This window comes from Patella vulgata, chromosome 3 (assembly GCF_932274485.2).
Source record: "Patella vulgata chromosome 3, xgPatVulg1.2, whole genome shotgun sequence".
Taxonomy (NCBI): domain Eukaryota; kingdom Metazoa; phylum Mollusca; class Gastropoda; family Patellidae; genus Patella; species Patella vulgata.
This window is the reverse complement of record NC_065881.2, coordinates 35,363,672-35,375,216: the sequence shown is the minus strand read 5'-3', so window position 1 is coordinate 35,375,216 and position 11,545 is coordinate 35,363,672. Positions and strand designations below refer to the sequence as shown.

Here is an 11,545-nt window from a genome sequence, read left to right as displayed (position 1 = left end):
GTGCTTGTAGTCTCTTTCTTGGTATTCCCCGTCTTGATATCCTTCCCAATGCTGATCCTCCCCCTGTTGATATTTCCTCTGTTGGTATTTCCTCTCTTGGAATTCCCCTTGATGAAGTCCGTTGGGTGTCCGTCTCCTGCTCTGTTGATAACCCCCCTGTCGCTTGTTTGGGGGTCGTCGTGGTTTGCTGTGGCCCTGGTCTAAAAAAGGCCTATGTTCAGACTGGTTGTACTGTTTTTGACCGGGAGTATAACCTTTGTGGTTATTGTATTTTGAGGTCTTTTTTCGAGAAACCTCCCTCCACTGATCATCACTAGGCGGACGAGGGTTGTTATCCCCATTGTTTACCCCTATGGAGGCATCCTGGTCATGCTGATTAGTTTGTTCGAGTTCTTTAGTAGGTAAACTCGAAAGGAATTCTTTCTTTTTATTCCAGATTCTATTTGATTGTTCTTCTTCATTTTTAATCTCCTTGGTCCAAAGTGATTTGAGTGACGTTATGACCTCTTCGTTTGGATGGGTTTCGATCAGATTAGAAATATCTGTTTCCATATACATATGTATATATATATATATACATATTTCATACCTTCTGTCTGTATCAGTATTGTGCTTGATAACGACAAGAGAATCATTGTTGAAACTAGCTTTAATAGAAATACAGTAATTGTTATGCTTAGAACTGTTTTATTTGTTTTTTATCATACTTGTAATATAGTGGACAGATCAATTGTAACTACTAATTTTCCTTCGGTTAACCTGTGAACTCAGTACTTTTCTCTTCCAGTATGAAGATTAGAAACCATGTCGTCATTATATTATAGCCCGTATACGCAATTACCCATATCGTTACGAGATAAACCAGCTATATTATAGCAACAGGGGATGTGTTTTTTATTCGATTCTTATTTTTATGGTATTGCATATTAATGTAAATAGTCTAAACAGTCAGTCTTGACATTTACTTTAGTAAATAAAAGTGGTTATTTCTGTATGAAAATCTGAGAAATACATTTTTCTTTTGTTTATGATCTAATATAAACCCTGTTTTAATTGTTGAAGTAAATTTCACCCAAGTAGAACCTTGAAATGTGATATTTATGATAAGTCATTTAGACAAACACAATAAAAACACAAAAATATAAAAACCTCCTTTCCCCATCAGATTTATTTTTGAAGGATTGTCTAATTTTTGTATAAATTCTGTTTTAATAGTTGAAGTAAATTTTTCCCATGTCATCTTTAGGAGTGAGAACATTGTAACATCTCTCATTCCAATCGGGCCAGTATAAATCCTTCATTCGCTTACAATAACTACTCAGATTATTGTGTTTCTCTGTAAAATAAAAGCATCAATTATAAAAAAGTGACTATCTCCAATGACAAAGATGATGACTAATGGTATGTTAAGAATACGACAATGAACCTATTTATAGTCTACTCTACTCATCTGTTATCAGCTTCTTATATATAACGCATGCCTTTACCACAAAAATCATTTCATTATTTAAAAACATTTCTGGTAATTTCAGCGGGGAGAGGGAGGGTCATTTGGCGTACATTATTAAATTCTATGGTTGGTATTTTTCTGGACTCAGACTAGTAATTATTTGCCCATTGACTTCAATGTTAAATGGCTGTAACATCACAGGCTGTAGCTTTTTGCTCAACATTCCGTTGGTTCCAATCTTTATAGGCACAATGGGGAACACATTTGGCAATCTCCTCATCATAAACTTGTAGGGGGTTGACCGTTTAGATTTTTTGCTACGGGGATTTGAAGTTGACTGGGGTGAAAATCTCACTTCCGATACAATGATTGCTCGGCAGAAAGACATTTTACACCCCCTATCCCTCCGCTGTAATATCATCAGTATTACCCAAAACTGCTATAAAATTGCAAATTTGATCCCTTTTCTCCTATTCTAGACCAAAAAGTCAACCCAAAAATGCAGGAAGAGGGGAGAAAAAAATTAAGGGAAAAATTGTCTATTTATAACTCGCACTACATTCGTCCATCATGAAATAAGGGGAAATAATTACTAGTCTTAGTCCTTCTGCCACTACATTAAATTTAGACCGGTTTCATTCCTCTAAAAGAACGTCGACGAAGACATAAACTTATTCTTGTTTATAAAATCCTCAATAATACTACACCAAATGATCTTTCTACACTATTTCCACTCCCTAGAAAATCTTCGTAAAATTTTAGAAATATAAATGATTTCACTGAATATCGGTGTAGAACGAAATTATTTTCCAACTCATTTGTACCATCCGCAATAAAGGAATGGAACCGGTTAGACCAGTCAACAAAACGTGCAACAAGTCTCTTTTCTTTTAAACAAAAGCTCTCCGAGCATGACTGTAAATAACTAAACGATTTTAAACTATTATTGTTGTTGTTATTAATATTATTATTATTATTACATACTATAATACTTTAGGTGTATTCAACTATGTAAGGGTTGTATATATTGTATATACTGCTTTTCATTATTAGTATATAATTTGTATTGTAAATAGGGATAGGGTCTGGCATAGACATTTTGCCTGTTCCCCAATTTCCCATTCATTTATAGTGAATAAAATATATGTTTATAAAAAAATTTGTTTTAGAAAAATGCCAATGTTTTACGTTACATACGATATACGCATACTTGTACTTATTAAATAATATAGTAGTCATGATGAAAAATAAACCCTAGTTTAACTCAATGTATTTACATTTGAACTGGTTACAAAAATGATAGTGACAATAAGGAATCGGGCAAATATGCATACGTGTACTTATTAATATAGTAGTCATGATGAGAAATAAACCCTAGTTTAAATCAATGTATTTACATTTGAACTGGTTACTAAAATGATAGTGACAATAGGGAATCGGGCAAATATGCGTTTGAACCAATGCAATGTCGAAATACCGAACATTTAACAGATGGGTTATGTCCCGGCCTTACAACATCCATCTGATACCTTGAACGCGACAACGTTTTTCTGTACACCTGAATGCAGTGATATTTTTCAAAATTGCTGCTGCTTGAAAGGTGAACCAATCACAGCTCCATTGTGTATACGTTTCTATAAATTAGTCATCCAGAAGGTCGAGGTACGCTTATTATCGATATGGTTTGTCCTCTCATGACCACAATGATTCAGATCAAATTGGAAAAAAAAAAATCCGTCAAAAACTGTAGCATTTTGTTGACGGAAGGACCGCCGGGCATCTATATCATACAGCAACAGGGGCCTGGTGATAATGAGTACGTGAGTAGCATTGCTAGCAATATTCATGCACCATTATTACAGTGACTTATGCGCCACTTTTGATATCATTTTTGCATCACAAATCAAAAGTGGATCTTTTTGCAAAACAAAAATAAATAATTCTTCATGCAGAAATAAAATGAATACCACTTTCATTTTTAAGTGGTCACTCTTTCGTTTTCAATTCAACTTTCCAATTTCATTTTATTGACCCAATAGGTGGCGTGCATATCAAATGCAAGGGTGATTTTTGCGCCTGAATCGAAATGTAATTTTGCGCCACAATATCTCGGCCGTACTCAACCCCAAATGGCCATCACCAGGCCAATGTAGAGAGCAACAATGTAAACACATTTATAGATTAGTGTACAATAATGTGTTTTCTAACATAACTCATGACTTCATTAAATGACAACTTGCCATTAGGCGCCACCCTCACAATTCACAGAAAGATCCACTTACAGTCAATGCATCCGACTAATGTCGTAATACCATAATAAGATGAGTAGACTGATGGGTAGACAAAAGTTCTCACCTTTAATGAGCTTCTCGTGAGGACTGTTAGGCATATGGTATATAATTTGAGCTAACATTCCAAACAATGCACAATCGACTTCATGTGGTTCATCTCCAAGAAAGAACATTCTCTCACCTGAAATATAAAATAAAAATTGACGTTTGGATTTATAGACAAAATATTACTGATTACGTGTAAAAGAGCACCTTTATTTTATTCTGTGCAGGGTCTAATATGAAATAAGTTAAAAATCTGTTCATGTAATAGAAAAGCCGGATTAAAATTGCATGGGGGCCCCTCTGTAATTCACATCGGGGGCCCTCTATCAAAATGATTACAAACTATCTGTGGCGTCTTTTAATTTAAGCGATATAATTTTATGAAAATATAATAATTATCATTAACTGTGATTGTATCTGTTCAATTTCATAATTAACCGTCAAAGAAGAAATTATTGGCCATAAATGTTTTTACTAAAAAAAAAAAAAAAAAAAAATGTTCATTCCTTTTAATCCACCAATGTATAATAGACAATTTAGTCCAAGTCAGATAATATTTAAAATGCAGATAGTACCTAGATAATTTGATAAGGCACAAATGTCTTCTTTTCCTATATGCCATATATCATTAGTAGAATGTCTTCCTATACCGTGTCCCCACATCTCTAATCTTAATACTCTTGATAGTATTATCACCAACAATTTTAATCTCCAACCTCTATATTGTGGCATAACGGTGGCAATCATATCTTGATTTTCCACAAACATAGAATAACACATTGTCCTAAAACCAGAACAATACATCATTATATCCAAAAAAAGAGAAATTTGCAGTTTTTGAATAGTTAAAGAAGCTAAATCGCTATTCTTTGGCACGTCGCAAAGAGAGAGAAAGAGAGAGAGAGAGAGTAACGTCCACTTGACACAAACTAGGTCATTTCGGGACTAACACATGGTTCAATTTTATTTCAATAATTCGCTTGCGCGTAGGGGTCTTTAGCAATGGGAGGAAACCGGAGGACCCAGAGAAAACCCACGAGGTTGGACAGGCGACCCTACTCCTTGTCACGTTGAATGTATATAAACTGATTTACATTCAATCGTTTCCGTTTCTAATAAGTTATGTTCGGCGAAATACACGAAGAGTCCAAATTGAATGACAGTCTTTGGCGTCTAGTTATTCCAATCTACACCGGTAGTGTCCTTCTGTAGGATATGTTTAGCCTCGTTCACCGAGTCGCTTAATTACAAAGCATTCTGGCACGCGATTCGTGTGCCAATTTTAAAATTTTCATTTTGTCTTAAATATTTGATACCAGGAGCCCATCTTTTTACGGTAAGATAACAACATCAATGTTGATTTAAATTGACCAATAAATCGTGATTGCAATGTCGAAAACTGTGGACGATATTGAGTTAGGGACTTGCCTCCTTTCATCGATTTACATTGCTCTATGGACAGTCCCATGACGTAACGGACCTATGGTGTATTTTTATGACAGCTTACAAACGTCAAAAGCTATAGACTTTGTTTTTTGGATGGAATTTCCTTTAAGGTTTTCGCCAATTTGCGAGATGGTAAAGGTCATTTTATATAATCACACAATTTATTGCATATCCATAAAGTACAATCATATGGCCTTTTAAAATCATCACACACCTACTGTGTGATCATTTCCGTGCACTGTGGCCAATTTAAAGGGACATTATGGGAGATTAGATAAAGAGCTGGCAGTTCCCATTACATGTATAATAGTTCCTGAAAATTTCAGTAAATTGATCCACTCTGAACCGAGACTTTAGCTTTTGAATTTTTAGGCCTAGCCTCGATCACCATTACTAAAGTCGGTACGATAAAAAACATAGTCTCGATTATCCATTTTTGGATTAAATCATCAATGAGCGTTGAGCAGCAAATCGGATTCAAATCGCAGGCTAGCGATGGCATCGAGTTGATTATGGTCTGGATAAGTTAACAAATGTCTAAATAATAATTTGGATAATATTTTAGGCCTAAAAAAAGACCTGCAATAGGCAGATTTAGCTCTAGCATAATGTATGTTTAATTCAGCGGCATGAAATAGCATTGAAAACTATAACATTTGCCCCCAAAACAAAGCAAAACGTTACCGATTCTCTCCTGGTGAACATCGGTCATAAAAGCTCTCAGATATTTCTAACAAGTTTAACATATCTTCTTTGAATGGCATTTAGTAATTGAACATATTAACACAAGGTACAATTTTATGGATACACAATTACTGAGTTTAATACTAAGCGACGTTTCGACGAGGATACTATTCACATACCTGTATCATTTGCTTGATAAAGACGAGAGTATCCTCGTCGAAACTTCGCTTAGTATTAAACTCAGTAATTGTGTATCCATAAAATTGAACCTTGTGTTAAGTTTAACATAGGGGTGGAATGGATATACATAGTCTACTTTCATCGATTTTCTTGTCTGACTGCGGTAAGAACAAGATGAAAACATTATATGGATAAAAGTCAACCAGTTCTTCAGCTTTTACAGATAGGTTTGATTATATTTTGCAAGTTAATACAAGATCATTGAAAATAATAATAAAAGTGTGTTTCCAGTCCGTACTTTGTTTTATCCAGCCCAGTTTTTGATACGCATGATCTTAAAATGGCGTGTAATTGCAGTTATGACCCAGCATAGCTCTATACTCCACTCTGTGGACAATTTGTCAGACCAGCGAAGTGATGTCTGCCACACTTGACAAATCAGTATTTGTTTTCGCCGGGATTAAAACTGTCAAGTCCTAAATATGGTACTAAAAATCCCTAGTTCTAACGGTTCCAGTTGAAATAGAACCATAATACATGAGAAAAAAAATGGTGCAAAATTTCAACAACCCTCCATAATAAACAGTGACATGAGCGAGTCTTTCATGTCATAACAGCTAGAAATGATCGATTTACCAGTATAGGTTTTCCTCTGTCAACTTTTGTAAAGCCCGACCAGTCGCTTTTAAAAAAGGGCTGATTTTCTCTTTATCTATATTTCTTTTTCTTTTCAAAAACTCGATACAAAATTCAGAATCTGCTACTGAAACACCATTATATTTTATCCACGGAGTCTTGCCTTTACTTGAAAATTTACCAGAATGATCATTCTATAAACAAAATAAACAAAACATAATAAGGATATGTACAAAAATGTTAGTTCATTGTGGTATGATATGTTTCAGTTTTTGACATGAATAACATTCATACGATTGACCCGCCTGTGCACTGAAGATGCATACTGACCAAATTTTTTGCTGTCTAGTCAGCTCATTCCAATACACCGAGACAATTTTTATATTTTAAAATGCTAGGTTTGTTATTATTATTTAAATGCTTATGTCTTGGACCTTAATATCTCTTCGTTGATATTAGAACATAATATAGGTATTTTGACTGCACGATGAAATCAATAATCTTAAACAATGAAAAAAGATGAAGAGTAAGAGACTCACCATATAAGGGATTTTATACATTCGTAAAAATGTTTCCAATTTAAGAGGAAACGGAGAAGAACTGGGTGCATATGGTCCTCTACCAACTTGATATAATAAAACCACATTATCTGGTACATTTTCTGACACATTTCTTCTTCTATAATATACATTAACATACATTTACATCTGGGTTCTCACTCCACCTCTTATATTTTAGATTAAATTACAGGTATTCTTTTTATAACTAGGAAATTTGGGGATAAGTAGGTAGTGAAGTGTAAATTCTGAAATAGTGTTGGTGATTTATAATAAACAAAAGTTCTGGGCCCTGTTTTACAAAAACTTAAATCTCCTTAAAATCGTCTTAAACGAAAATTCCATCTTAACTTAAGATAGATGGGTTTCACAAAACGATTTAAGCATTTAAGATAAAATCCACTAAAATAATATTGTTAAGTTAAAATTGTATCTTAACTTAAAATAGTGGCGTTTCACAAAACTATTTTAGGGACAATTTTACCTAAAATCAATTTTAACTTAGGACAGCTGTCACCCTCTCCTAACTTAAAATCACGACATTAACAAACATTGATTAGAGCTACGTTGTGAGATCTATCGCGACATATAGATATATTTGTAATAATGATAATATTGCCAATGGCCCGGATTATATAATTTAAACATACTATCATTCACAAAAATAATTTTCATTCAATTTCTTTCCATTGCATGGAAAATATAGCTGCGGCCCACGCGTTTATTTTATTGTAAGGCAATATAAGCAATTAGATGACGCCCAAATTATAACCCCAAGAACCAAAAAACCCTCAAAACCCCAGTAATCGAAACTCTTTGTTACTATTTTATATATTATCACATGATTCAAGTATAAATTATACTATTTTCAAATAATTAATAGACCAAACAAAACCCACTAAAACAATCTAAACACACTTCATGTCTAATGTCTATAAAAGAAATATATCTTTGTAGGCCTACAATTGTTTAAAATGAGAGAGAGAGAGAGGGCGGTATACCGTCCACTAGACACAAACTAGGTCATTTCGGGACTAACACATGGTTTAATTTTATTTGAATAATTCACTAGCGCGTAGAAGTTTTTAGTAGTGGGGGGAAACCGGATGACCCGGAGAAAACCCACGAGGTTGGACGGGCGACCTTACTTCCTGTCTCGTACAACCGGGGAATCGAAACCCCGTCAGTCCTATAATACTCGATACGCCATATGCAGTTTTAACTAAAATCTATTAAAATTGCATTTTAAGTTACAATCGATCTTCGTGAAACGCATAAAATTTTAAATTACAGTTTGATTTTAGTTAAAATCAATTTTAGTGATTTTAGTTTAAGTTTTTGTGAAACAGGGCCCTGGTGCGTAAGAAAAACGTAAGCAAATGGAGTTCTAGAACGAAGGCACGAGTTTAAAAAAAAAGATTTGTACAACATGCGACATTGGCTTGGACATATAAAACTGATTCGATGATTTACTTTCGGTGAATGGATTTGGTGTGCATCGGGTAATTGTGAAAGAACATATTCATAAAGCAATGGGTCGAGAACGGAACACTGCCAAGAGTATGGGGAAGACGAGAAACGACGCAGTTATCCATATGCAGTTACTGGTGTGTACAACTAAATACACCCATCTCTTAAACCAGCCAGCTGTGACCAAACTAATGATAGATTTCAACATGACAGTGTATACAAACTAACAATACGATAAATGTCGGGGTTCAAATTTTCCGACCCCTTGACTCCATGGTGTCGCTAAACGCCAAACTCGGATCGATTTCAACTTAGAGTAATCTATCACACAGTACCACTTTTGTGGCTTCTGAAGCATGGTAAAATGTTTCATATGGTCACTTTTAGGTGATTTGGAATGTTCTGCCATGACATTCAAGACAAATTTGACATTTTGTAACAAATAAACAAGTTTAATATCGAAAACAAAAAGAATTCATAACAAGCCAGATAAAACGCAGTCTACTACATCAGTTATTCCTCATCCTTGTCCTCCTGCACATCCCTGATCACACTGCTACACTGCAGACCATTTTTGTGGCAACTGCACCACCCCGTGCAGCCTGTTTTACAACCACGAGGGGAAGGCAGAGCAAGTTTCTGCACAAGAAAATAAATGCCTTTGTCCAACTGCCAGCTAATTCGGGGATCTAGTAACGTACGACTTGTTGCGCATGGCAATGTAATTTGCTCTTGTGATATGGGGTAACAATGCAGCACGAGTCGGGGGCAGCATCTCTCTAGTTTTTTTTACCTGAACAATTGCCATCTAAGTGCTGGTAGAGTTAATGGACCAGATGAAGCGTACACTTGGCAAACAAATCTCTCGAATTCCTTGACCTGTATGCACGAACCCATGTTTTGTTTGTGATACCCACAAATTTACCTCCCCAGTCAGCACCAGATACAAAAACCATTCCTACATAACTGTTTGCCCAAGCTTTGTTGCAGTATTTCACTGGTAACAACTTTAAGCTGCTTGTTACCTATCCTATATTTCAGGTTGCGACTATTTTGAATCAAAAATGGCAACTGGAAATGAGGTCAGATCGCGTGTGTCGCGCTCTTAGTCGAAAGAGGACATCAAAAACTACCTGTATGCTTTTGGCTAAAAGTGAACGATATTTCACTGACTATATATCATTTGATGATCTAGAATCAGGCCTGGATTAAACTTGCATTGAGACCTTGGCTGAAAATATCACTATATGGGGCCCATGCATCAATAGTAAAAAAAGGGCATATTCTGTTCATTGTGCGCCACACTTAGTTTTAAAACTAATTTGGGGTCCCAGTCCAAATCCACCCCCCACACCCCTTTTATCCGACCCTGTCTAGAATGTGCATGTAGTGGGACCCTCTCAGAGGACCCCGTTGCATACAGCTTGTCTCGTCTTTGATTGAACAGTATCTGATTAAAGATTTTGCGCTTTAGAAATGAAATGAAATGGGTTTTAACGTCCTACTGTTCTGCTCCTAGAGTGTTGAGTTAAATTTCATTTGAGAGGTCTGATCCATGCGTTAGATTCATACAGTGATGAAACGGATTCCGATTCGATAGGATTCGCTTCAATTAAACACACCCTTGTACTTCTCTTTAATATGGCCTGAAGAGTTTCAAGAAAACTGAAAACGTTAGCCAAAAATATGTGTTTATTTCTTTTTTCAACGAGATTTTATGTATATATCTCAGGTAGTAGTTCATATAAACTTTTTTTTGGTATATATATATGTATACACGTGGTTCCTTTTTCGCAGTGAAAATTAGTTTAAAATAAAATCACACCTGCAGTGCCATCATCTACAATACCCGCCCACCCCCAACCCACATCCCAAATGACACACGGTAGCCCAAACTGATACAAACAAGATATTATTCTAACAGTGACCTACCTTGAAGTGCTAATTAATATAACTGTCAACATCAGTATTATACAAATACCACATGTAACGTTAAAAAATGTCACAAACTCTGATTCCACACGGTCAAACATATTTCTATAGCTAAAAGAAGCGCAAACTCTTTTAACGACTTGTGTCAGTTAACAAAACTCGGACATTGTTGAATTTCAACAACAATAGTCTGCTATTATAACGGTGGTCGCCTGGTAATGAAGCGTGATTTACACTATGACCGTGAACAACAGTTTGAACAATCTTTCCGTTGATAATCTGATGTGTTGCGCTCTATCCCCAGGCTTGCTATAACACACTTGATTGTTATCATACTGTTCACCCTCAACAGTAGTTTATCAGTATATAAAACATTTTACATCTAAATGTCACATGTAACTATATACCCCAATGATGACAGTTTCAATGTTACATTCTTGCTAAAGACAAATGTGGTTAACCCATAGAATTATATAATTATGTGTAAACCCATTCGAATGTTACCTTGGAGACAACTGTGACCGTGATGGTCCTTCGGATCTGAAATGGCTCCTCAAATCTTTAATACTGGAAACTTATAACAATTATTATCTACATACACTGAGTGTTGACACGGGTAAGAGTCGATGTAATTTATTTACAATAATAAGAAATAAAACAATGGTCAATAAAACAACTAATAAATTAAGCATACAACTGGCATGTTCACTAGACGCGCCATATTAATATAGTTACTTCCTTCCTATCTATAAAAGTTTTATAAACAATTTGGTAATAAATCAACATGTCATTGGCATTACATAACATTATTTAGTTTAAACAATATTTTATTCATTTGAAAAGGATTGAACAAC

The 11,545-nt window shown here is 35.1% G+C and overlaps 1 protein-coding gene across 1 annotated transcript; it reads right to left on the bottom strand.

The window, feature by feature from the left end:
• Positions 1–1,166: 1,166 nt before the first annotated feature.
• Positions 1,167–10,811, bottom strand: LOC126816726 (failed axon connections homolog). The gene is made up of 6 exons (XM_050543478.2): positions 10,692–10,811; positions 7,272–7,410; positions 6,733–6,926; positions 4,362–4,570; positions 3,806–3,922; positions 1,167–1,336 (listed from the first exon to the last, which is right to left on the bottom strand). The coding sequence occupies exons 1-6, from the start codon at positions 10,790–10,792 to the stop codon at positions 1,209–1,211; spliced, it is 888 nt and encodes a 295-aa protein (XP_050399435.1). The 5' UTR covers positions 10,793–10,811; the 3' UTR covers positions 1,167–1,208.
• Between the last annotated feature and the right edge of the window lie 734 nt (positions 10,812–11,545).